At 44.2% G+C, this 27,698-nt stretch overlaps 1 protein-coding gene across 1 annotated transcript; it reads right to left on the minus strand.

Moving 5' to 3' along the window:
- Nucleotides 1–1,359: 1,359 nt before the first annotated feature.
- Nucleotides 1,360–27,425, minus strand: eca (transmembrane p24 trafficking protein eclair). The gene is made up of 4 exons (XM_065448674.1): nt 27,187–27,425; nt 26,527–26,747; nt 21,760–21,906; nt 1,360–4,406 (listed from the first exon to the last, which is right to left on the minus strand). Exons 1-4 carry the CDS (start codon nt 27,323–27,325, stop codon nt 4,257–4,259), a joined length of 657 nt encoding a protein of 218 aa, XP_065304746.1. The 5' UTR covers nt 27,326–27,425; the 3' UTR covers nt 1,360–4,256.
- Nucleotides 27,426–27,698: the final 273 nt, after the last annotated feature.

The raw sequence follows: 27,698 nt of genomic DNA on the forward strand, positions 1-27,698 counted from the left end.
ACATCAGGCTGTGCAGAGTAGCTGCGTAGCATAGCAACTTGTGTAACAGCATGAAACATGTTTCGCACTGTTACATAAGTTGCAATGAACCAACTAACCCAGCAAGCAACCGTTCTGAATAGCACAGTTGTTCAACATTATCCAGGAAAAACGAATTGCCTATGACTGCATATCGTGTTGGAGCAAATGTGGTCATTCACATGCTATTTACATTGCAGGCATCGCAAGCTAATGTTATACGTACTTAAGTGCAAGGACACCTGCCACTACTATATGCTCAACTGACAATTTCAAGAGTCAAATTTCTTGTATTAGGTAACATTAGGCTCCATCATTCTTTGAAAGTCCAAGCTGTTCTTACGTGCCAGCAAAGTAACAAAGGCAGCCACCACAGGCAGCACTTGCGTCATTCTCAGTACAGCCAAATTGCTGTCTAGCTGGAGAGAGGGAGAAATAACTATTTAAAACGAAGTCTAACAAAGGGAGTCGGGGCTCCCACACCAGGGAGGGCCCTCAGTCCATAGCTCCTGCAACCCTGGCCGTCTCCCAGACCCACTGCACCAGCTCTTGCTGGTTGCGCGGGTCCGAGCTGAACAGTGCGGCTTCCCACTTCAAGACAGAGGGGTCGGAGGCAGGGTGAATGTTAGGCGTGTTGGAGCATGCCCATGTGTGCAGTAAAGATGCATGCTCTCCGTAGTGAGGGCTGTAATGCAAGAGGTACACGAGGGGATACACGAGGTGAAGTTTATCGAGGTGCGGGTATGTCTGGTGCTGGCGTCCTCTCATGAGCATGTCATGCAGCGGGTGGCACGTGCATCCGCAGAGTCTGTAGTGTTGTAGTACCGCGCAGTATTGTCCCCGTCAAGTACCTCGGGTTGCGGTGCCTGGATAGTGTGCACTCAGGCCATGGCCTGTGCACGCTTGTTACCATCGAGGGACTGATGTCCTGGAGTCCAGATCACGTCAGAGCAGTGGTTTGTCTTTGAGGAATGATCTGGCAGATTGGTTATACTTCCTGCATATGTCGCGCTGCTGTACAGCTTCAGTCTGATCACCAGCCCCACAACTACAATCGTAATTCTTTGGAGAGGTCTCCTTTAAATGGTGTAGTACCAGTGTTTTTCCATCAAGACCTTCCAATCATTTTGGGAGTTCCAGTTTAGTAAAAAGACAGGGTTATAGTGTCAACCCCCGAGAGGTCTTTATATTTAAGCACTTATCTGCTGCACCACTATTCCCGTGTTTCACAGTAGCACTATAAAAGAAGGTTGGTTCAAGGTAATGTTTTCATATTACAGGAACTAAGGCATGTTCCTATTCTTCCTTGTCATAAAAACAAAGAAATGAGCTCTCTGCAGAGCACATTTATAGAGACCATTTTATTACAAACTCAATCAAGTGACTGCAGTGTACACGGAAATAAACCAGAACAGGGGAGCAGTCATATTTTCTGCCTTTGTCAAGATTTGTGAAAAACATTGCAGAGCTCTGACATGTGTACTGCACAATAAACTCCTCACCCAACTGTCGCACATTGAAGAGCAATGGTATAAAGCAGTTTACAGCTATATAATGAGAATACCAGGTGAGTTAACAGCATACAGAGTTGATGACTATGTCAAAGCTTAACTCAAGTTGTCTATTGATGCAGCTCCTTTTACGAGTTCTGCGACTCGAAGCAACATCTGGCATGCCCTGGTAAACAGCATTTATGTGTACACAATTAGCAAGAGCAAATTGAACAAGTATTTGCCTAGCCACAAAGCTCAACAAAAGCAACAAATTTCCAGGACTTTCTTTCTCGCCATCACATTTTTCATCGCACTGTAAAAAGCAGCACCGGACAGCAACATTTAAACTTTCACACATGTTCTTGGCTGTACATCACAGTGATTTTCCCAAGCTAGTGACAACACGGAAAAAATGTAAAAACAGATCCCCAGTGCAGCAAACCAGAATAACTAATACAGCCTACGCCCGTTACAACAGATACAAAACTAATTCCACAACATCGTGTAATCGCAGCACTTCACATATACCACCATTTAGTGTTAGCTTATTGGAGCCTGGAGGCCACCGCAAACAATAAAATAAGTCTGATGCAAAATGAATTTAAAAATGGGCCTGTTTCACCCAAATGGTGATGTTGAAGCGATACCAAAGCTTAGCATTGCACTGAAGCTCCTCGTACAGTGTTCTGAAACAGCGCCCTGGCAGGGCAGGCATCTCGCAATGCTCACATGATGAGGCTAAAGCCCCTTCATCACGTTTACTGCCACTTTTTTAAGTAGCGCTACCCTTTGAGGAGCCACTGAGGTGGCCTTCCATGTTTCTGTACTCACTGAGAACACACAAACAAGCAATATCCTTACTCATCCGTGTTTCTCGAGTGACATCAGGGCACAACAAAGCTTCAAGGAAGCAAATTCACAACCATTCTTTAGATTATGGGCATGCTACCGGCGGCACGGTCGTGGAGAAAGCAGCACGGCCATGAGAACCGTGGAAAGGTCACCAGAAATATATTTCGCAGCACTTTCGCTTTCGCAGGTCAGAGAAGAGGCCGAAAAGGAGAGGAGGAGAGCAGGTTGGTGCTCTTAGCCTTGGCAGCGGACGAGGGCATTATGGAGGGGCTTTAGACAAGGCATGCCGCCAGAGATGTTGCAGGTGTCGCAGCTCGATGGTGCAAAAGACGAGACTGAAAGAAAGCCATTAACATTTGCAATTTGAAATTTACTGTCCATTCCACTCAGACCACTGTATACACATTGGAGTGCTGCTCAGTAGAAACACTAGTGGTTGTGCGTACAATGCTCATTCCAGTAGTGAAAGGCAGAATGCTTCCCCAGCTTTGGCAGAGTCAAGTGAGCGGAGCGTTACTGTGCATCCAGCTGGCTTTATCGTTTTTGCAGCCAAACAAACTACACGTTTCTAGAGGCCCTCTAACCTTCACCGCGTGGGCCCTGCATGCGCCATCGATAACAAGACAGGATGATAGCGATGGCAGTAACGCACCTAGAGTGTCTGTACAATTGTGGAAAAAAAAAAAAAAGGCCTACGTGATTAACGTGCAACTCTGTTTTAAAGCGAAGTGAGTTAGGCCTAGCAGCACCCTAGGACCCTGCTTGGCACAGCGCCAATAGCGGTGGGTAGCAGTGAGCCGTATGTGTGGTCGCCTGAAAACTCTGAGCCGGTGGAGTGTTGCACAGCATTGCCATTATGAGAGGGTTGCTGCTAGTGTGTCCGTCCCTTAAGAAAAAGCATATGTTTGCACTTTTTGCAAGTGGCCGAAAAAGTCATGTGCAGTGCACTGCCACACACATGCACCGCCACAGCAAAGTATATTGTATATGCCTTATCTAGATATTTGCCCAAAATTTTGTCCGTCAAGAACAAATTTTGTTGCATTAGTAATACAGGCAGACCAAACTTAGGAAGTCAGCCTGATATGCAGATCTATTGTAACGGGCATGAGCTGTATTTCGATTTATCTAACCAGCGCCAGTCAAATGACATTTAATTCCTTTTGTAACAAAGGCACACAGATCCAGCCAGGGATTGCATGAAACTGAAGGCATGAAACTTAACAGGATGAAAAGAATATTCTCACGCTCTTTATTTCTGCACACCATAGAAGCCTACTAGAGGTATCAAGTACAGCTGAGCTGCTCCAGTTTTGCATTGGAAACTCAAAAATGATACTCTAGTGTTTGATGCAAGCAAAACAGTGACAGTCGTGGCATCATGCAAATTTCGCTGCACACACAAAGAGGTGCCTTTGACAAAACAGAAAATGCATGATGTGCAGCAAAACCATACAAGCAACTTGGGTCGATACAATATAGTAGTGGTTTCATTTTTGCCCACTTTTTCATCAACATGAAAGACTTGTTTTAGGACATCAAAGATCTTAAATAGCAAAACAAAAAACACTGCCGAGTTTCCGGTCTGACATCCGTGAAACACCTTCATTTGCCTAAGCCGGATAGCAAAAGGCAACTGTGGCAACTGCAAATATGCAAGTCTTTAGCAAAGAAGTTTTTTTCCCTGCCTTAGAAGAAAATTTATTGCAAATGGTGTCATCAAAATGTTAAAATGCTTTCCAGACCTTAACAGTTTTTTTTGAAGGAACAGAAGGGGCTGCCAATGCTAAAATACCATCCAATGTAGAGCTAAAAGTCCATGAGACACCAAATTAACGGAAAGCATTCCATGCATGGAGGGATGTCACTCCGGGGTGCACATAGCATCCAGTTTTACACAAGCTTCTTGGCTTCGAAAAAGCTCTTCAGGTGTCTCATCTGCCAGAATCCCATGAGCAGCAGGATGACCGTCTGTCCAGCCGACCACCACAGAACCCTGGAGTTAGTGCTCTCGCTTGTCTGTCGGAAGCGTTCTTCACGGAACTGAAAAATGACAGACATGCAAGTGTTCCACAAATGCATTCACAATGATAGAGTACTGCTGTGGCATTCACATAAAGATGTAGAGCACTAGCCTCAGTATGGATCACTGGCAACAGCAGTTGCAAAATGGTGCACAGAGTGATCCAGACATTAAGGACATCACATATAATGGTTTGCGAAACAGCATGTACAAATACCAGCCATCCAACATGACAGCATGGAGCTGTCAGTTACATGGCTTCACACGAGACAGATCAGTATTCTGCACTGTTTCTCATAACTTGTGCAAAACCCTTTTCAAAACGTCTGAGCAATATGTCTCTTTAGTCACTAACTATATGTCTAATGCATCAATATACCTTGGGCAGTTAAGCGTCAGCTTAACAGCCCAAATGCTATGCACGCACACTTCTCTCTCAAAAAGGATGAAAGTGTGCGTTGATTGTATTATGGAACACAAGCTGTCTACGTTAAAAAGTGTTAAATAACAGTCAATGCATTAAGCAAGTGAAAATGCATTTTTCAAGTGTTCAGTTCGAAATGAACCAACCTCAGGGCTTACAGGTTTTACTTTATTACTTTGTCCAAATATTAAGTTTGGTTCTCATTGTTTAAATTTTAAATTAAGAGCTATGTTTAAAAAATGTAGACCCTTTTTGTAACTTTTGAGCATGGTCAAGCAGGAAGGGTGAATGAAAAGGTCAAACTATTAAAAGCCAAGTGTACCAGAAAGTCAACATTATGGTAAAGCACAAGGCATGCATGTGCTATCTTGGAAGGAAGGAATTGTGCAGAAGGGGCGGCAAATTCAAAGAGCATCATGATGTTTTCTAAGCGTACCCTGGGGCTGTATTTTAATCAAATTGTTTTTCTTTCATACCATATGTCACACTAAGAGACCAATCTCGGCGCTTTTAGCACAAGATGTTTGAGTGAAATATCAAACAGGCACATTATTCCCCAAAATGGCAATATCAAAGTTAGGTAGATTTTATCTTACTTCAATAAAGCAAAGTTAAATTTCATAGAGTCTCCAAGGCTCACCCTAGTGAGAGGCTAGCCATTGTAAAGATTTGCTATTGTTAAAACATCCAGCCCACTGAGCATTGCCAGGCATTAGAGATTGTGTCATTCTGCCACATTGCACTGATATGTAGTGTTCATACTAGTTTTCCTGCATTACAGAAGAACAAAAGTGAACAGCACTAAACAAACTCATTGCACATGGCCAAGGGTCTGACTCCTTCACATTACGTAACCATGTTCTATCCCAGTTCACTGACTGGCCCATATTCTAGATATTTTCCACAAGAGCACTTGACATCATACAGCCTTTCTTGACACTGTTTCGATGCAGTTGGAGCCACCTGTTCAGGCTTCCAGTCTCATATAGAGAAACTGTAAGTTAGAACTTGTAGCTACAAACTTATACCCCTGTCACACGGGTGCCCGCAAGCTCCATTTAACTCTTTCATCTTTACATCAAGAGAGTTGCGCTCTGTGTCAGACAGTCTCCCTTGCGCCAAGTTAGATGGAGATTTTGGCGAAGGGAGTTTGGCAATGACCATTAGGGCTGGATGGAGTACTATCGTTTCCAGATAGTAGCTACAGCTCCGAAGAAAACCACGCTAATGAAATCATCGTAACTGGCTCACCCACAAAATTTAGTGTTACAATTTTTGTGCCTTGGTTTATATGCCACGTAATGGTAATTCTTAATTTGTTTTTAAGGACATAGCACCTGTACCCTCTGCACCAAAGCTTTGCCATGCCTTATGGGGTTGTTCTGCCATTTGTTTATCCACTTTGTCACTCACCTGGAAGCAGTTAAGCTCACTGCACGCACACGCACAATTACACAGCACAGAATCACAACTTGAAGAGCACCGGTCAAACAATGTGACCCACGCTGCCCACACACGAAACCAAGAGTGCGGTGTGGCCAGCACTGCTTTCAACTTCGCTATGCTTGGAAAACAAGTCTTGCGATAACATACAGCAAACTTCCTCGCTGTGATTTTATTAGATTACATACTGAGTTTAACGGCAACTATATATGTGAGCAGTTGCACACGAAAGTAAGCACAGCAGCGCTGTTACTGTCCCATGCGACGCCCCTTGAAAGCTCGCATTGTGCTGTGTAGCACGGCCGCAACTCCATTGCCGTAAATCCCCATTAGGGAGTTTCATATCAATGGAGTTTGTGAGTGCCCGTGTGACAGGGGTATTACAACTTCTTTGTACAAGCGTAAACATTATTTGCACTGGAACAGACCCGATTGTGAGGAAATTACATATAATGTAACAGTAACAAAGGTGAGGCCTGTTGGAACCAGTGAACTTGAGTGAAGTTGTGAACAAAGACATAGTGCACTGGTGTTTATTAGGTGGTGCACTGGTGCCCATTAAAATAACATATTAGAGTTGCAATGTGCAGGGTTATATACACAGTAAATTGTGTAGGTAATTCACTACCAGGGGAGGGACTGCCTAAAGTAATCTTGCAGTCATTTTTGAAGCAAGTAAAATTGCCTTTTGGAGATTTTGGAGCAGACAAAATTGCATTTTGGAGCACCTTGGAGCACATAAAATTTCTCTTTGAAGCAATTTGGAGCAGGCTAATCTGAATTTTGGTGGAATAATCGAATATGGCAGCGTACTTCGAAACCATGACGAAACAGAAGGAACCAACAAGAACACTGTAATGCAACTGCCTTAAGCAACATCCTAAAGGGACATTAAAGTCAACTACTAAGTCAACATGGACTGTCTAAATACCATTCCAGAAACCTTGCAGCACCTTTATCATGTCAAGAAAAGACTTACATCACAAGAAAATTGCATCTGAAGGGTCTGAATACCTTTATCGCAATTCATATCTCCCGCCTTAAACGGGGAGTGGTGACTTTACATACGCCATCACCATTCTTTGCTGGCGTCAGTGAGTTAAATGGTGCCTGACAGAGGGCGGCACAGTTTTTTTCACAAAATAAAAACGCGCGGCTATGGAGAAACTGAACCAAGACAGAGCGGCGGATTCGCTGCTGTGGCTGCTTCTGGTCAAGTGGCATGGACCATTCGGGCATTCCGCGACATCACATGGATGTGAAATTACCTGCTGCTGGCAGTTCGCGCAAGTTTCGTGAACCACAAAAGCCAGTGCAGCACTAAACAACAACGAAACTAAAAAGTGCAGGCAACGCAGAGTAAAGTGAAAACGAAACCTTTCGGCCACCCACGTCTCTTTCAAGGGTAATGTCAATCAGTTCCTTTTTCTAAAAATGAAATAGAACTGGACCAGCAGCATATTTTTTGTCTTATAATTCAATACAATTATGTTCTTATAACGAGTGGTTGAATACTACTGACAGAATTTAAATGAGGAGTGCCTTCGTCATTGGGCAAGTACTTGAATGTCCCAAGGAAGTCTCTAATCATGTTCTGCATTTACCTCAATTTCTACATTACTAAGGCTCTGTTCGCAATAATACTGGCGCCTTAGAGATTCTCGAGCACTAATCTATAATTTTAGCTGGACTTAATATTTGCCTTTAGCATCCCTTTAAGCTTAATTTTGAAGCAGATTACTGATACTGAAACTGTCTAGAGCATGCAAATTTTGGTAATACCGTACTGCCTGTAGATTTTTAATCAGTGATAGCAATCATAAAAACATGCATTCTGCAATAGTGAGTTCGAAATTTCAAGAAGCAGCCCAAGACATTTTGTATAAATACGTTTCTTTAATGCCTCGACAGTGTGGGTGAAGTTCCTGGAAATGCACTTCTCCAACAGACTGTACCGAGAAGCCAGAGTTATCAACTACTGTGGTTTATTATTGCGATAGTAACTATATGGACATTCCAGGTGCATTTATGCCAGCGTCGTTGACGTCGCTGTGATGTTTTATATAAAGTCCAAGGGTGATAACATCGTTGCCGCGCGCTGTATGCTGCATGTGTAATTGAAAGCGGGCGATGGTGAGTCGGCGATGGTGGCCCAATCTTGCACGCATAAGGGAGGAAAGCGGGGAGAAAGTGCAAGGTTTTTCTTTACACAACACTACAGACTAGGGCGGGTTAAATATCCCCCGGCTGATACATTCTTAAACAAGAGCCAGGCCTCCACTTGGCGTCGCCTGCAAACCAACTCGTTTCCAAGCCCGGTGTCGTGCAGCCTCTACTACTCGGGTCAGTACTCCAGCCAGTGTAAGCTATATAAAGCCAGGGCTAATCTTAATCACATTCTGTGGGAATGCCCACGGGCTCCCTCTGAGGGAAAAATAAAGTCTTTAGAACAATGGGAGACCTTATTACTCAGCTCCGATCTGGAGATTCAACTGAAGACCGTCCAACTGGCCGAAACTGCCACTAGGGTCCAAGGACTCCTGGCCGTCGTCTAGGTGGGAAGGCTTAAAGCCTTCCCTACATCTGTTGGACAAATAAAGTTTTACAATCCAATCTTTGCACGCAAGGCACAGGGGTGAGGTGAAGAGGGATCTGAATACCTTTGTGTTCTACTCCAGCGGTTGCTACGTATGGTGCGGCTGCGTGGGCTCTATATTGAAAGCGATCTGCGATGAGGACAGAGTGCATGCACAAAGTGCTGATAGCTTCATGTGTGCTGTGTTTTCGCAGCTCAGTTCGCGTTGAAGCGAGAGGCAGCATGAAAGTAAATTTGCCCCCTGCTGCTGCCGCGCTTCCTCACTCCAGCGTTTTGACAGCGAGTGCATATGGTAATCAAGTGAGATGTGTTCACGTTTGCTTGTGCATGTGCGACACCATGCTTGTTAATAGTTTATACAAGCATGATGGTTATATTACAAGTTCAAACAAACTATAAAACTACTACCGTTACTTCATATAGATGACTGCTAATTTGCTATTGCAATTGATGCTTTGCCTTTCGGGTGAAGCTACGAATTTTTCTGAAAGCGATTTTTCCATAACAGACTAGGGGGATTCTAAAGCACCTAATGATTAACTTTCTGGTATAACGTAAAAAAGACGCAGTTTCGCCCGAAAGGCAAAGCACTGATTGCGACAGGAAATTAGTGGACAGCTATACGAAGTTAGGAGAGCAGTTTTATCAGCTGCATAAACTTGTAAACACAGGCATACTAACTAATTTAAAGAACATGGTGTCACACGCGCACAAGCAAATATGAACACATCTCACACAATGACTGCGGAAACTTACTGTCAAAACACTGCAATAGGGAAAATTGGCAGCAGCAGCGAATGAACTGACCTTCATGCTGCCACTTGCATCAACGCAAACTAAGCTGCGAAAACACAGCACAGCACGAACTCTGTAGCCATCGCAGATGGCTTTGAAAATACAATGGCTCGGCTGGGCACGCACATCTTGAGCGCATTGAGCTGCAACCGCTGGCTCACCCTCACGTGCTTTCACTTGCATGTATAGCATATGGCACACAGCAACAATTTTATCACCCTTGGATTTGATTCGAAACCTCACAGTGATGTCAACGGCAGAAATGCGCCTGGAGTGTCCATATAATTGCAATCACAATAAATGTATTCCAATCTGTTTTTATTCCAAATCCACCGTTAGCCCTTCGTGGTAGGTCAAAATGGCTCAGGCCTCACCCATACAGGCATGGAATAGCTTTACGTTATACAGGCCCTGGGGACAGAGACGCCCGCCAGTTTAAGCCACTGCTCTGTGCGCCTCTCCAATATCTAGTTCATTCACAGTGCCCTCAGCCTACCTTTTGTTGTTTTGCGCCTCTGCTAGGGAGCACCGCGCCGCTCGGGCCGCTCCCAACTGTATTCCAATACACTCTAAATACAGCCAGCCTGGCTGTTCCAACAGCAGCGGCCACAGCCAGGAATGGCCTCACCGCGTGTGCCAGTGACTTGCCAGAAGCACCGAAAAGTGTTATAAGTGCAAGAATTACAAGAAACTGTGCAGGAGGCGCAGTCACACAGTGTGGAGAATGTGAACGGCTGCACTCTTTTATGGAGAACGAACCCACTCGCTGTTCGCGGCCACTGCTGGAGCAAATATGCCAAAGTTCTGGCGCAACGTGCTGCAAGAATTTGCGTTTGTACCAAAATGGCGCAGGAGTCCCACCCCTGCGATAAGAAACGCTGAAACAATATGTAATCTTTACGGCACTTAACAGTATACACCATCCCAACAACCTATACACACATGCTGGTGCATCTGCATCAGGCCAATGCACTACATGTAGATCTGACTCTTAATTGGGCAGATACCGACGAAAGCGGGCGATTGTAAGTCCAAGTGAGTTACAAGCCTGTGAAATTGAGTCTAATGAGCTCATGGTGGGAATACAAGCCCTTGATTCTTGCTGTCTGCTATTCCACGAGTGTTACTGCATCAGTAATTCCACGAATCTGGGTAAGCCTGAGTAAATGCTAGCCCAAGTAAGCCATTTTGGGTCTGATCTTGACTAGCCTGAGCTTTCAGTTAGATATATATTCTGCAAGTCTGAGTCAGTCCTGTTTACTTTCCCAATTTATGACTACCAGTACGAAGATATCAGCAGTAACCTTCCTGCAACAACTTGTTATTACACCAGTTGGCGGTAAATTTTCATGATGCTCACACTAGCTAGGTCATTTGGCCTATTAAAAGCATCTATGTTAAACGGCCCCTAAATCACCAAGAGGTCAAAATTTCGTTGTGGTGTTGCAGTTGTGCACAAGTCTGCAACGAACACACAGCCACGAGAATTTTTCGAAATAGTGCCGAAATAGTAGCGTTACACATGTTTCACGATTTAAACGCTGCCCTCACTCGTTTCGCTCTTTCCTTTGCTACGCTCCGTTCGTTGGCTGGTCTCGTCCTCGCCGAGTGCACCTCTAAATGTCACGTGACATACGTCATCGCCAACGCGCTTTTCATAAAACTGTCCACTTCCCGTTACCGTGCTCTTGCGAAGCGTGCCGGTATGGTCCCTGTGTTGTGTGCCAGGCACTGCGCAGAGCATCGTCATGATTGAGACAGTCGGTGCAGTGTCATTTCATTCTTCCGGTCGGTGCTTTAGCAGCCAAGCAGTGCACATGAATGCCTTCTAGTCGTCACAAAACACTGTCAGACTCTGTTCGCACAACTAGTCAGACCGTTAAGCACGACTGTGCTGGAACGCAAGTGACTTGGCACTTCCATTGCGGGCCATGGTTACCGATTCGCAAGCGCACGTAAGCGAGCAACACAACAAGGAAGAGCAGGAAGCATGTGCACCTGCTAGCAGACTAACCGGAAGTCGCAGTTTTTGTTCGACCAATCGACAGCGCCTGCTCCTGGTGACATCACAACGAGCGCTGGGGATACTGGAAAGGCCTGAAGAGGAGACCGGGATTATTTTTTTATTTTGTGGTGCACCCGCAGCGCATAGCACTGCTGCGTTTGGCATTGTTGATTGTGACGGCATTCTGAACTCGATGCGCGGGTTTACTTTTAATGCTTAAATATCGGAGGTTGTTTAGGGGCCCTTTAAAAGTCTCTGACTGATAATAGCACTTTGGTGCTGAGTCAATCAAGTTCTCTTCACAGTGACTGAATGGCACTCTGAAAACAGAGTGCTGCCTTGCCTTGTCGATGATGGTGCGGGTATGAGATATACCTTGAATGGGGGAACTTTCCATTTGGAACATATAGCTTCCACGTTTGGACACTGCAAGCTCAAATGATGTCTCAAAAATCGACCGGGACACTACACTATAGACCAGACTTTTCAGTGCTTCTATATGGTTGCCACCTTTTACAGGTGCCATGGTGCCATGGACACTGGTGGGACGAATGGCGGTGATAGCACTCAACTTGTTCTCGTCATACGCTTGCAGCCAGTGTTTACATGTTACGGCTTTGTTGTCAGCTGCCCTGTCACAAACCTACACCCGTGCAAGGGCTATGCCGACAGATGGCGACAGTAGTTGAGATTAAGCGCGTTTGCTCTATACACAGATTTGAGACTAAAAGCTTCTGGTCTTACAGCATTTAAAATTTTGGCCATTGTACATTTGTTCTATGGAGTAGGTGGTTGAGGAAGGGTTCAAATAATCTGGCAGGTCCGAAAGATAGGTTTGAGACTGATAATATCCGTATTCTTTTGAAATCAGTTTTTCTCTTAACTGGACACAAATAAAGCATAGTAAAATTGTTGGTGTCATTCTGGAAATCATATAACCCAGGTCTAAAAATGATATAAAACTTGGCAGGTATGTGGTAACAGATGTGGCTTTGGCAGTAAGGAAGGAAATATTCATTGAAATATGCAAATATGGCTTTAGCAAATGTTCCACCACTCGCTATGCAATCCTTAGCTCTCTGTGAAATTTCAGCCACATAGATTAGTACTGCCATGTAGAGAAGAGGTGGGTGGAACAGGATAGTTTCACATTGAGTTTTTCGCTTAGTTTATTTGCCACACAGACCCAAGCTGAACTCCACTAAATTTACCCCAATGCTACAATTACATGGAAGCTGTCTTCGAGGGCATTCGAAAAGCTTTGAAGAAAAAAAAAAAATGAATTGTGTCCCACTGCACCTTCTATATTGAAATTTACGTAGTGAAGTTAAGGCATAGCATGGTTAGCCTTGGTTAATCTTGATTGCAAGTCCAGGTTAGTCTGGTTGTCTAGCCATGTTGCGGCGTTTAGCCAGTCGTTCGGCGCGCAGTTCATCTGTTTCCTGGGCGATTCGTTTCCTCTTCATCTCATTCCAATGTTGATTCCAGGCCTCCTCCTGCTTATCAGAATTGTCGCCGTCCATACTATCACCTCAACTGTGGTTGCAGCGCACGCGAGCTCTCCTATTCAATCCTCCGACATGTTATCAGGCATGCAACGCAGCTGGCGAGCGAGCAGAGGCGGAAAGGTGCAGCACTGCGCAGCAGCGAAACACCTGTGGCTCGGTGCTACTAATGGCGCATGCGCAGTAGTGACTAGGGAGCGAGAGAGAGAGAAATATCCATGGCGAGGAGCGCAACATGACGTCATGTGCCTCCTCCGAGCACCGCCATGGCGAAATCGCAAGTTTGCGGCCAGTAAAGCTTTCACTTTAAAAATTGTCTGCTTGATCACATGCACAGGCTGACATTGAACACAAACAAGAACATCTGTTTCGGTTCCCTCTGACATGTTACATGTTTGCTTCACACTACATGCGTGTCCAGACAGGCAAAAAAGAAATGTCCGTGTTTCTCCTCTTACTTCCATGACTTTCACAACTAATGCCATCAATGCTCTTGACCTTGTCCTTAAAGATGTCTGATTTTTTCTTGCACAAATGCACACGAACAAGTGTACAAAAAGTTATTTTTTTCCAAACTTCACAGGGCCCCTTGAAACTCGATTGCTGGCAGACTCTGTGGCTTGCTATCAGGAAGCCTTAAATCATTCTCTAAATTGGTTTCTAGGTTGGTAAAGGAAATGAACTTGTCACTCGATGACGTAGCTGCCTTTTGCACATAACATTCCTTTGCCATGCCTTTCACTGCTATAATTTCTGTGCAGTTCATTCATCCTGTAGTACATGTGCTTCTATGTTCTAACTTTAAAACAAAATTATTAAATCACGGGGTTTTATATGCTAAAACCACGATCTGATTATGACGCATGCTGTAGTGGGGGACTCCAGAAATCTGGACCACCTGGGGCTTTTTATTGTGCAGTTAAACCTAAGTACACAGGTGTTTTTGCCTTTCACCCCCATCGAAATGCAGCCACCGTGGCCGGGATTCAATCCTGTGACCTTGCACTTAGCAGCCCAACACCATAGCCACTAAGCAACTGCGGCGGGCAATGTAACTATGTTCTAAAGAGGATTTAGTGGAAAAGTATAAAAATGAAAGAATAAATACCTGGCTATAGAGAGTAGCCCTACAATTAAAGTAATGACCTAAGTTAGATTACAGAGAAAGGACAAAAACATTTACTCAAAATTACATTGACTACTACTGCTAACAAACAAGGTGCAAAGTACACTACTAATTTCAAGCTTGAAGTGCTCAAATGCTATGCGGCTTCATGCTACTTGTTTTATCCAACGCGCATCTATGTTACATTCAAAACAGCATACAGCAGAGGAGCCAGACTAAGTTTTGACCACTAACACTCAAGCAACTTCAGCTCATAATGAAAGGTTTGCTACTGGACCTAATACATATGTATTACCATTACAAAGGGCAAGACAGGGAACAAGTGCACAGAACAAACACTCGTCTGTCTACTGCATGTCCCAATCATCCAATGCACCGGTTGTTTTACCATTAGCGAATGCATACAAGCTTACATATATTAAAATTAGCAGTTCATAAACTTAACTAAGAAGTCAACACAAAGTTTTTGCCAGTGTCTCACCCATCTTCACGAAACCTTGCTTCAGGCCTTGGATACAGTAGTAAAGAAATTACTGACTTGTAATCTCTACTTCTAACCTTCCTTCTAGATTTCTATTCTGGTTGTACACTTTATTAGTGAGATATGTGACAACACGTGTACACCATGGTAAAACAGAGCACATGACGGGACTGGTGAAACAGACAAGACATTGCAATGGTCTTGTCTGTTTCACTCATCCCATCGTATGCACTGTTTCACCATGATGAACCTAAACTAACTAGCCCCGCTTAGAATCCCTGAACACACGTACATTTTTCATCAGCCACCGGAAATTTATTTTTAAAAACGAATGAAAGTACACCATATTGTAATCACTTTTTACGTAACCTAGAGCAAATGTTATGCATGATGAAACAATAGAAAGTTTTAGCAGAGCGTTACCATATACCAGCTTCCAAGACTGCGCATGTGCAGAGTTAAGGATGCTACAGTACGAGTTTACCAGAACACTCTACTGTATACCGTGCTTGTGCCAGTGTATCGGAACGGAACGAAAATAAAAACGGAAAACGAAACAAAATATTTTTAACCGGAACGAAAACGTAACCGAAACGTTTTTGATTGATTTTTGGTTCAAGGGGAAAGTTTGCAGTCTGAAACAACCAACATCAGGCAACATCAGAATTAGCACTTATCTCAGGGGTCCGCATAAGTGTGTATCTCAGGCAGGGATAGTGCGAGCGACAGCCGGTCGAGTGCTCCACTAATCTAAGCCTACCGCTCGGTGCACTAGCAGATCGGCATCGTAGCAAAACCTAGGGCTTCTGCACTGAAGCACTTATCGTTTTGTTTTCTACGGGTACATTGCTTTGTTACAGAAGTTCTATCCTTCGTTTAAGTTCGTTTTATCGGAACAGCAATCTCACATTTCAACAAGTACACTCGACGACGTGCTGCTTCTGTGATCATGCTCAGTGCTTTGACTCGTAGCATTGAGCATGATCTCAGCATTTACAATTTACTTATTTAGAAAAATAAATGTTTTTATTGTTACATTGCTTCGAAAATTTCTGAATGTGAACCAAAACTATTACAATTCTTTTTGTTCCGGAGCAGAACCGGAAAGAACTTTCTTCAGTGGAACAAACGAAAACCAGGACAAAAAATTTGGAGGACACTGAAAGGGCTCCTCACCAGGCCACACAGCAAACTTCGGTTATACGCTGGAAGTTGTTACGTGCTCTCTAGGAAGCGTTCTGCCGCAAAAATTTTTCAAATCGGCTCATTAATAGAAGAGTTAGAAATATATCAGTCCCGCGAACCCATGATTTTATAAGGCGAGCTCCACTGCCAAGCGATACACTCCCTCCACTTGTCCCGTCTAGCTTCTGCAAGCGAAATTTCTTCCCTGCATTCCCCCATGCTAGACCTCGAGGATTGCATGACACATACGTCATTGGCCTCACCTTCATTTTTTTTCTCCTCGCTTTTTTTTGTGGCGCAGCACACTTCCGAAGACAGTGTCACGTGCGAGCTCTTGCTATTGTCTCGTTTTATGCAGCACACAATTTTGTGCGCTGTGCACGAGCACACCCGACTAGGACACCTGACTAGCGGTATAAGTCAGTGCTACACGAATACTGAGGCAGATACAAGCGGATCACAGAGCATGATCGCGTGCTGGAACACGCTAGAAGATTACATAGTTTCGGTGCCTCCGCGTGCGACTCCACGACATGAGAACAAGCAGACAAAATGGAAGTATATCTCTCTTGCTGCAGTGTGAAGTAAAACAAAAGCACGCAGACATACAGTCTGTGTGTTTTATTATTTCTCTAAGCTTTAATTTGCCTGTTCAAGCAACATATTACACAAATAACAGATGTTGCCTTAAATAATTCTCGAAGTCGTGTCACCATGAGCGACGTCACAGCACAAACACGTGTACGTAGGCACACTATCACATGTATGTCATCCTCCGGCTTGGAGCGCGGCGGCCGCGAGGAGAAGGAAAAACGGCGTTTGGTTTGAAAATTTCATACCTTTCTGCGGCACATAGCGATGTAATACTTTGCAGACACGATCATTATTACACATTGTATGCTCTGCGCTTGTCAGCTCAAAATGGCCAGACCTGGTGAGGGGCCCTTTAAGCTCCGCCTTTAAGGGTGGAACGCGATAGCGTTCAAAGATCCCCGATTGCTTCTCACGCTTCCCGGCAACTGCAGCTTATGTAACTGATGTTTACCAGGTAACGCTGGCGGCGAACGCTATGCACAAAGGCGAGCTTTCTGGTAGAAACGCGGCCTCTTGCAATGTGGCGGAGGCAAGCGCCATCTGGAGGTGTTGCAAGGAACTGGGTGCACTACTTTACCGCCTTTGAGGTTTGCGCGCGCAAATCTAGGAGGCCATGTTGAGATTTGCAAGTGCAAACCAAAGAGGCCACGGCCACTCTATGAATGATAGAAACGCTGAAAAGGGGGATTGTGTTTTTTTTTCCCCGCGTGCCAGAATGAGGTTTTCTCATATATTCCAATTAGAATCGAACGCTATCAAGTCTGTAGGTTGTGTGTAAGTCGTACTTCACGATTTTTCTGCGTATTTTACCTTGAGAAATTCAATTAGTTCAGTAACTTCCTTGCACCACATAGAGGGTCTGTTATGTTGGGTATGCGTGCTTCGAAATTCTTTTTGTCGAACCGGCGTTCGATGCAGGAGGCTGGACACAGACGCTGAATTTTCTGTGACATGGGGCCCATAACGCAATCGCGTTAAGACATTTTGTTCGGACACCGTGGTTTGCCCAACAACATGGCAGCACTAAGGCAGCCTGCTTCAATCCTAATCCCCCCATGATACCTGCTCTCCATCGTGGAAGCATAAGTGAGAAAATCAGCTATCGCTTAGCCTGATCTCATGCCAAGGACAAAGCATAAGCGCTTTTTTGTCGTTATCGAAATCCATTGCTTATTTTGACGTTGCTAGGCCTAAAGAGACGCCGTCGATGCAGTAAAATGTGCAGGGTTTCCAGATGGCCCCAGCAAAAGATAGCCAAATGATCTCAAAATGTAGCCCAAAAATAGCCAGACCCAAATATTTCGTGAGCAAAAGGTAGCCAAAAACTTAGCCAAAACGTTTGATGATGTTCAGCAGGTGTCTGATAGACAGTGTAGAAATCTCGCCGCATATTTCCGGCTCCGAAATTTCTGCCGCATGCAACCAGCACAACACTGGCCTCAAGATCTGCGTAAATAATTCTAGTGAGAGTTGCCACTCAGACGTGGATTTGGACAGCACTTATTGTTACAATGAACCAAGAATTGTTTTTCCGATTTACTCACGACATTATTCGTATTTACTGAGCCAAATTCTGAGCTAACTTTAGTTCGCGCTTCGCTGTACCCAAGGCATTTTTCCACAACAGTCGGGCAAAATATTCCCAGCTCCAACCTCGAGGATCAGCTTCGGCTGTTCACGATTGTGCACCCAAGAGGCAGCCCAAGCTTAAGGCATTCAAATAGGGATGCCTTTCCAAAGCTTGACTCATAAAATAAGCATGTTATTTCTCTCCCGCTCTCTTTCTTTTCCAATTTCTTCGAAAGCTGCTCAACACTGAGTAAGAAAATGCTGCTGCTTGGAGAAAACTTGAAACCACCTCATTTTCCTCGTTTAAAGAAGTGGCAGTTGGGACTGCAATTCACCTTTGAGTGGGAACAAACAGAACGACCTGCTGGCTCATAACAGAAGAGGTTGAATTAAAATTTATAGTTTTAATGGCCACCTGCATTACAGCGCTGGCAATAATCCAGGTGGTATTAGTATCGAGAAGAGTTCAGGAGGAGGAAATAACTTTACTGCACGCCCTGCGAGTTGGTGGGGAGGGCCAAAGGCCCCGCCTAGGTGACGGCCAGGAGTTCATGGGTCCTGGCGGCATCCTCAGCCCGCTAGATGGCCCATAGTTGATCCTCGAGGGCGGGGCTGAACAGCATGCCTTCCCAGCGCATGCGAAGGCTGTTGCTAGAGGTTGCGTTCTCGTTATTGTTATATATCGCTCGGTATTCCCATAATATATGCTCCAGAGCAGCTCTGGATTCACACGTGTTGCATTTGTCCGCTTGATATTTCAACAACACAATATTTAAACGGGGACTCGCTGGTAAGATTCGTGCAATATGAATACGTGTATGTAAGTTTCCGTGAATGCAGGCACCGAATGTGTGTGTTGCCGAACTTCCGAGAGGGATGGGGGCTGTGTACCTTACTTTCAGTGCAACTTGAAAAATAATAATAATAAATAAATCAAGAAATGCAATTCCACTAGGGAACAAGCAAAATTTATTTATATGGGACCGTGCATGGCTGTCATGATATTGAGTACAAAGTAAACCCCTTTGTCTAACAAGTTCAAGCACTATACGTCAGAATAGGAAGTCAGTAGAACACCGTATATATCTTTACAACTTAGCAAGAAGTCTTTGCCCACCCACTGCTGCAATGTGTGCAAAAATGAAAAAATATGGACGTAACAAGTACCACAAGCACCTATTATGTATATTGAACGCATTTTTCTCTCATCACAGCTGGAAAATATGTGGGAGCAAACTACAATGTAAGACAAGTAAGACGAACAAAGAAGAATTACAATGATGATAAAGTATGTGCATATCAAAAGTAAGCCATCATCGCAATTACGCGCAGGCGCAAAGTTTAAAGGGAAAAAAATTGTCGCAGGAGTACGGTATACAAACCGATGAGTTATCACCTTGACGTTCGCAAGGCGATCACTCACCGACCTTTGGTGAGCAATTGTCTTTGCGTATTCACTGTGGACGAACATCGTTTTTCATATATTTACAGAGCCTATCATTGTAATAATATGCAACATTCAAGAAGTACCATGGATCAATCGCAACTTTCCCGTATTATGGTAGCTGCTTGACTAAAACAAAGAACAACAACAACAAAAAACCATTGCATAGAGTTTCAGTTGATACTTCTCATAATGGGGATTTATGCAAATGGATTAAATATACAATCTAGCCCCATTTGAATTAATTTCCACAGCCACTTGGACCATACAGAACTGCAGAGTTGAAATGTCACAAACTCCAACTAGCTGAAAATCTTTGCAGCAGTCCCCACTCTCTGCCAGACCAAACTTAACGTGAAGGAGAGCTTGCAGTGTCTCATTCGACATGCGGTTTGTCAAATCATTCTTAACGAAACCTGGCTGAACACACACGCGTTCGGCGGCTGCGTTCGAAAGAGGCAGCATATGTAGGGACAAAGCAAGCTCAGACAGCAGGGGGAACATTGGATTTCCGGCACTGTATTTTGTGTTCCTGATGCTTGGTGATACTAGAGCAGAATATTTCATTTTGATGGACAGTCGAGAATAATGCGCTTTGCTGAGCATGTACATAAAGACTCAAACTGTCGCGTTTCTCGTTTAAAGCCACTTGCAGGTTTTTTCGTACAGTTACTGAGTAAACAAATAGAGAGTGTTGGCAGTGCCAAGTTACCGTATGATAAATGTGGTAATACCGTACCGGTCGAGGACTGCACAAGCATGCACTTTACCGTACAGAAAGACTTTCCGTACGGCATAGTAGGCTGCAAGTAGTCAGTAAGGCTCGGTTCGCACTGTGTTTTGTGAGCCGAGCCTGACCAAGCCAAAGCACTGAGAAACTGGCATCAGCCACAGAGTCCACGCCATGCATGGCCACGTCCCGCGTGTGTTTGTCACCATGATAGGACGAAGGCACAGGTTAACTTTAATTCACCTTCTGCGGCGCGACGAAGTGGCAGCAAGTACGACAGCCCATCTAACCGGAAGGTAAACTTGGGCTGAACTGAACTTGTTTGCGGCGATTCGCGAAATAAATAATGCGGTAATTTGCGGGAAAACCAAGCAATAGACTTCGAGGAACCCTTGATAAACATTGAAGGATAATGACATACGTGCGAATACTTGAGCTGTTGTGTAAGTCCACATAATAGTTTGCTGTAAAGCAGCCGGCGCGGACACGTAGTCGACAGTGTCAGCCCCATCGTTTTTCTTACTGAACCACGTGTGAACTGGCAACACATGGTGCCAAAACAAACAAACAAAAAACAGAGAGCTTAGCGCTGGAATGACGTATAAACATATGGCAGCCATGACTTTATGCCATCCTCCCAGCGCCACACTACCTGAACGCACAGCCTTTGAGATTGCTTACACAACTTTATAGCAGCAATGAGCTTTGGGTGGGTTTTCATAAACCGGCGTTCCCGAATTTTATCAGTGTTGACGTGTCCTCAGGACTCGGAAGTCCTTCAGTCAAAAATAGCCTGAATATAGCCATGTAGCCAACTCGGAATTTTCGATGCCAACTCTTATAAAAAGTAGCCCAATTTCACTATTGATAGCCCAATCTAGCAACCCTTAAAATGTGTAGATTTTCATCTAACAGATGGCATCACATGCCTAATGCTGTGGTGCGATCTGTTAGATGGAAGTCGACACCATTTTCCACGTCCATGGCCTCAGATATTGGATGGCGACAGCGCGCACTGTTCCTGTAGGCCACTCGAGGGCTAGCAGTGACACAAAATGAACCGATCTGAATAATAACAAAAGACTGCTAATAGTTTGTCCTCAGTGTGAGGTGAGGCTAAGCGATGGTCGATTTTACAATTTATTGTCACGATGGAGAGCAAGTACCACGGGCGAATTAGGGTCAAAGCGGGCAGCCTCGGCTGTAATGTTGTTGCGCAAACACAGTATATCGCTGAGTGTTCCGGTATAATTATACTGGAGCCCACTAAGCGCAGTGCATGCACAGTTGTGGCAGCCAGTATACTGTAACGCAGTATACAGGAACACTCTGCTAAACTGTAATCACTTCTAAGCAGTGTTGCTATTACATTTTGCCTCAGTTAAATTATGCACCAACTGCTTCTATCACAACTGATTGACCAATTAGTGATTGCTGGTGTAAGGGTCATAATGCAAACATTCCTTCCGATCTTACCCTTTGGTAATTCTGTTCTTTGGTGATCTGGTCAACCTGGTCCAACAGCTGCCGTACACGCAGTTGTAGCTCTGTAAGCTTCTCCTTCCGTGCCACACTGCCATAGTCGACAGCATGCTCACCAACTTGAATATCAAGGTGGACCCTCTGCAAAAAAGCAACACACCACAAGAATGCAGCAGTGCCTGCTGAAAATATGAACAGAACACACGAGCACTGTACCACCCCTAGACTTGTCTCCTCACGGGAAATGCTGACAGACTCACCAAGCCTCAAGTGTGGGGGTGTTCGAGTAGTGCAATTTCTGAACACAAACCTTTAAGAAAAACAACCTCAGACTATTGAACCGAATGCTGAATATTTTCAAATTTTTTAACAAAGTGAAATATAAACCATGCATGGAGCTTGTTTGGTAATAAGAGGCTCAATTACATTATTTGATGCATCCACGTAATTTCATTTCAAGCGACTACAGGTTTTCCTGCTCACTTTAATCGAAGCGTGAGCTGAAGTAATTCGAGTGCCACAAAAATAATCTCAGCGCCAGATTATTTAATCCAGGTGCCGAACATTTCATTGTAGCGCTGATGCCCTCAGTGCAGGGGGACACAGGCGTTTTTGCATTCCAGCCTTGTCGAAATGCAGCGAGATCAAATCCCGGCCGTGGCGGCCTCATTTCTATGGGGGCGAAATGCAAAAACACCCATGTCCCATGCACTGGGAGCACGTTAAAGATCCCCTGGTAGTCAAAATGAATCCAGAGTCCCCCACTACAGCTTGCCTCATAATCAAATTGTGGTTTTGGCACGTAAATGCCAAGAATTCAACATATTTAATTCCAGGACCAGTGCAATTAGGCTGTGCTCCAGTGAATTTAATCCAAGTGCCAGTCAATTTAAATCCAGGGAACAAGAACAGCCAGATTGTGATACCAAAATGCAGATACTGGAAGACGGCAGCATTAAATGTTGTGGTCGCTACTGACATCTATGAAATGATTGCAATATTTTGCATGAAGATGAAAGTGACACAGTGAATGAAATTTTTGGTGTAAAACGTTGATTTAAAAAAAGTTGTTAGGTTACGTGTTCTGAGGCTGAATTAAGACTGACAGTGCATCTGCCAAGTGTTTTATTGAAAAACAGAGCACTCATCGGTTTAATAATTCTTGGCTACAGCAGAATTATGGCTTATCTTGTATGCAGCTGATTGTGTTCCAGCACAAATTCCTTGTCATCTACTAGCAGGCAGCTTTCAAACTGCTTTCTTGCAGACGTGCCCGAAATATGCATTGAAAGTCATTGTTTAGGAAAATTGGTCCAAAATAGTGCAATTGGATGCAATACCATGTTCAAGGCCTTCACAACAGCCTGCAATCAGAGCCAGCATCATTGCCACTGTCATCACAATATAACAGAAGTAGTTCTCGCATAGGATGGCAACGGCAATGTGCCGCTTTCAGTCCTTGATTACAAAATTGCCTTCAAAAGATGTTACTTAGCACACTAAGCTAGCACCAAATAATTGCAAGTAGTGTTGTCAAGACTTTCTAAAATGTGCAACACACTGTACGGCACCTGTCATGAGGTCCACAGACAGTGTAAAGTGCGGTCTCAGATGATGAATAAGTATAAACGAATTTCCATCTGTGAAGAAAGTTACTGGTTTCATCTTTTTCTGACTGCTAGAATAAAAGCTATGCTACATTTTTCCTGTTAAAAAATTGGGCGCACATTGAAATTCTTTGTTCAGGAGCTCTAATGTCATTTCTACATTAGTTTGCCATTCTGAACCTATAAAAACTGGGTGCGCATTACATCAGAGTGTGTGTTAGAATTGTTAATATACTGCCAAATGAAGCAGTAGTGTGTTTGGGCATTTTTCTGCCTGTTCTTTAACTCAACCCTCCGGATAATTGGATAAATGTCAGTGGTACCATTAAGGTCAACTGATGTCGAATATTTTATCAGGTGGACAAAAAATATGCTGAGGCTACACAAAGCAGAAGATATGACCAGTGATGCACTGCAAGTGAAAGACAGGTGAGAAGACTACTATTGTATGCATGTACATGTTTGTATGCACACACAAAGTGCTCTCTCTGTACATGCGTAAGTATAATGCACATAGATTACATAAGCACATATGTAGTACGTCCCCTCTCTTGCTCAATTTTTATGCGAAGCATATTACGAGAGCTCAACCCAGCTCTTCAGGCGCGGCGGTGTCGCCTTCAATACCATGTGAGACCGTGACGTCACGATAGAGGCGAAACGGGGCTCCAACTCGCGCCGTCGCTCGTGGTGTCGCGGCGGTATATAAGCAGCTGCGCTTGCCTCTGCTAGACACTCACGAGGTGAGATGCCTCCTGGAGACAGAGCTGCTCGTTGGAATGAGAAGCGAAGGTTGCGGCGTGCTACAGAGACTGTTTCTAGGTGGCTTTGCTACGGCGCAGCGACTACGCGCCCCACATCGGACGCGGTGAGCGTTGCGCAACGCAGCGTTCGGCGCGACAACGAAATGTGCGCCTGAGCAAGCGCCGCACGCCTGAGCCGACGCCGACGACACCGGCTTTTCTGCGACACGAGCTCCTTAACGCTGTCGCGTTAAAATAAAGGCTAGTATGCTTCGCATCCTGGGCTTAACCTTAGCTAAGCCACAGCCAGTTTTTTTACAAGGTTCACACGAGATACAGCACAATGGTCCCTTATTCATTTGGTTCTCTCATTCTTGTTTATATAGCTGGCCTATATAGCCGGCATCTAGACATGACAGACAATAGCCAGTGCCACTAAGCAAAAAGGTCAGTTCCTTGTTTGATGCAAAAAACACTCCCAGAAAACATACAACCATACAACATGCGTGGAGAAAATTTCACGCTGGATGGATAATGAGGATTAATTACGTCAGTAGAAGTGATCTCTCTCTATGATAATGCCCAAACTCATCCTGCCACACAAAGGTCCTCTTTCAGCAATTCTTATGAGAAGTAATTGACAGCCCACTTCAAGACCAAGACTTGGCCACATCATACCTTCATCTTTTCCAATACATGGAACAATGGCTGGACAGCAACTGTTTGGGTGTAGTTAGAACACGAAGACTAGTGCCGTGGAGTGGCTGTTAGGCAGGGCACTCGGATTATAGCTTGGTCAACGAGTGGAAAGCCACATAGAAAATATCTGAAGCACATGGCACACTCTGTACCTAAAATATACCCAAATTTGTTTTCAGAATCCTCAATTTGTTCAAGACAATCACTGAGTGCCATTATTAATGACGTATCACGTCGCCTTGTGCAAAGGGTCCTATCATTAGGCTGATCTCAGCATTTCCAATGCAAGATGAGACATTAAATAAGTACTGCTTCAGGTCACCTGAATTTGACCACCATTTTTAAAAGCAAGAAAGCACCAATAGGTCAAAGATGCCACAACAAGGGACACAGGGAATACAGCAAGCACAAATGCACTCGTAATTAGCACAACTGAGGTGAGGAAAATGTAGGCTGGTGCATTATTCAGAGATAGCATGTGTGAAACATGTGCCACGAAGCCTAAATTTGGACATTTAGAAGCGAATACACATGTACTGAAATACCTTCCTCCTCCCTCTATTCTTTTGCTACTTGTTTCATCAAGACTTCAGGAAAATAAGAACAGGGCGCCTCATATGCACCCTTAGTTTCCTTACTACTGCAGTGTGGCTTACATTTGAGCACCAGAAAAAAGGTATGTGCAGTATTTGTGTGGTACATCGATTACAGGCATCCAAGAAGTCCTGACACAATAAAGATTACAAATCTAAAGAAATCAGAAATAGCTGCTATTAGCTGTCGATAAGGCTAGGTGATTGATCAATTAACCTACAGATTAATCTATTGGTGCTTTCATTGCAATAAACTTAATCATGATTAATTAATTGCCATCACATGAGCAAAACCAGGCAAGTGTCGGCACTGCCAAACCCACTTTTCTAGTTCTTTCAAACGCAAGAAAGGGAACCGCAAACCGTGCTACTTTGTAATGACTGAGGTATCACACATGTGCACGTCTATCAGGAGTGATAACAAAAGCTTCAAATGTGAACTGCACTTCAGTGGGACAAGTGGCCAAGTTCCTCAGCTGGACTGTTTGTACAAGTTTGATGTGCTTGATATATGTCCACTCAAGCAAGATATTCTGACAAGATATTATAGGTAACTGTACACTGAAAAATCTAGGTTTGTTTCTTTGAATCATGAATAAAAATGTTCTGGGTGATATTTAGCTCAGATATTAATATTAAAAAAATTAGATTATATGGTTAAAATTTTTAATCGATACCCAGCCCAAGTTGCTGGTACACCTTGGAAGATATAATACCACTATAAAGTGGCTTCTGAAGCTGCTTTGCACAAGCTGCATATCATCCGTGGGTAAATTATATCTGCATGACTTTCTACAAGCAAAGCTTGAAAACGTGAAACCATTGTCAAGTAGCCACTTGCGCTATGTTGCACAGGCCTATGGTTGAGTTACGCCACACAAGCAAGTCACTGACATCAATCAACAAAACAGTTAATTGCACAATAATTACACCGCGACAGTGCACCATTTATGTGCTGCTCTGCATCGTGCTTGTACAAGTAAAGGATGCAAGTACTAACAAAACCATAACCAGCATTGGCGTCGCTATTAAAGGCCATAACCACTGCTGTTACAGGATCGAGGAGCTAAGCATCGCTGTAGTTGGGAAGACGTTGAGTACTAATGTCGAATCACTTACCAGTTGGCTCCCGCTGAACCAGCTGGAAGAATTGGAGTAGAGGCAAATGACGTGTTCACCGGGTGAATGCGAAGTGAAACTAAAGCGGCCTTCAGAGCTGTACACCTTCGACAAAATGGTCTTGTCATCAGGATCGCGAATCTCCACATGCATACCAATACCGGGACTGGATTGCATGAAACCGCCGGTCTTCGGATCGTGCAGTTGACACTTGTAGTTTCCTAGAATACAGGCAGAAATAACGACGCAAGCTCGTCAGCGAAATCGACAGGCCGTCTCAGCAACATTGCGATGCTCATCAGTGTGTTGCTCGCACTGAACTATCAAAAGTGATGGTTCAGTGCGAGGTGCTAAAATGACCGATTTGACGCCACAACTGTCATGGATAACGTATTTCATTCGCAGGACGTGGCTAGAAGATACAATACGCATTACGGACTCCGACCACTAAGATTTGAAGGCATACTGCGTACTAAAACAGCCAATATGTGTTGCGTCAACACACCCATACGGACAGCAAAAATACTCCGCTGTGACGCTCTCACTGACAAGGTATACAACAACAACTAATAAGAGAAGCGTAACCTCAAATGACCTCGCGCTACAGTTATCATAAAAATAAGCAGCAGCGACTAACACGAAAGAAGCACACAAGCTCACCAACGACAAGTGTTTCCTCCGGCACTTCTTCAATGAAGCATTTTCGTTCCGTTTCAGATATATGAAAGTAAAGGCCTACTGAATAATGGATTAACGACAAAATTAAACACAAGACGGCGTAACACTTGATGGAAAACATCGTGCAGACGATACAACGGCCCTATGAAGTGATGCGGACCGTAGTACACGTTAGATAACCAACAAACCGGTCGCCACGTTTGACACACAGGGTGGCTATCCGACACTATACAGGCGAATTCCACTAAAAACGTCAGGCGACAGTTTGAGCATGTAAATAAAAAAAATCAGATCTTCAAATGTTATTCTTTAAAAATAATCTTCAACGTGCAATGAACAAAGGTGCAAAAATAATGTCATTTGAAGTCAAATTATATTTTGCTATGCCAAGTTGCTGCAAAGGGCAGAAGCGCTCTTGCCTGAGTGACAGGCAAGAGCGCTTGCCCTTGACAAATGATTTCTTCTGCATTAGTAAATTACCGTCCTACAGCACC

This window comes from Dermacentor albipictus, chromosome 1 (assembly GCF_038994185.2).
Source record: "Dermacentor albipictus isolate Rhodes 1998 colony chromosome 1, USDA_Dalb.pri_finalv2, whole genome shotgun sequence".
NCBI classification, from domain to species: Eukaryota; Metazoa; Arthropoda; class Arachnida; order Ixodida; family Ixodidae; genus Dermacentor; species Dermacentor albipictus.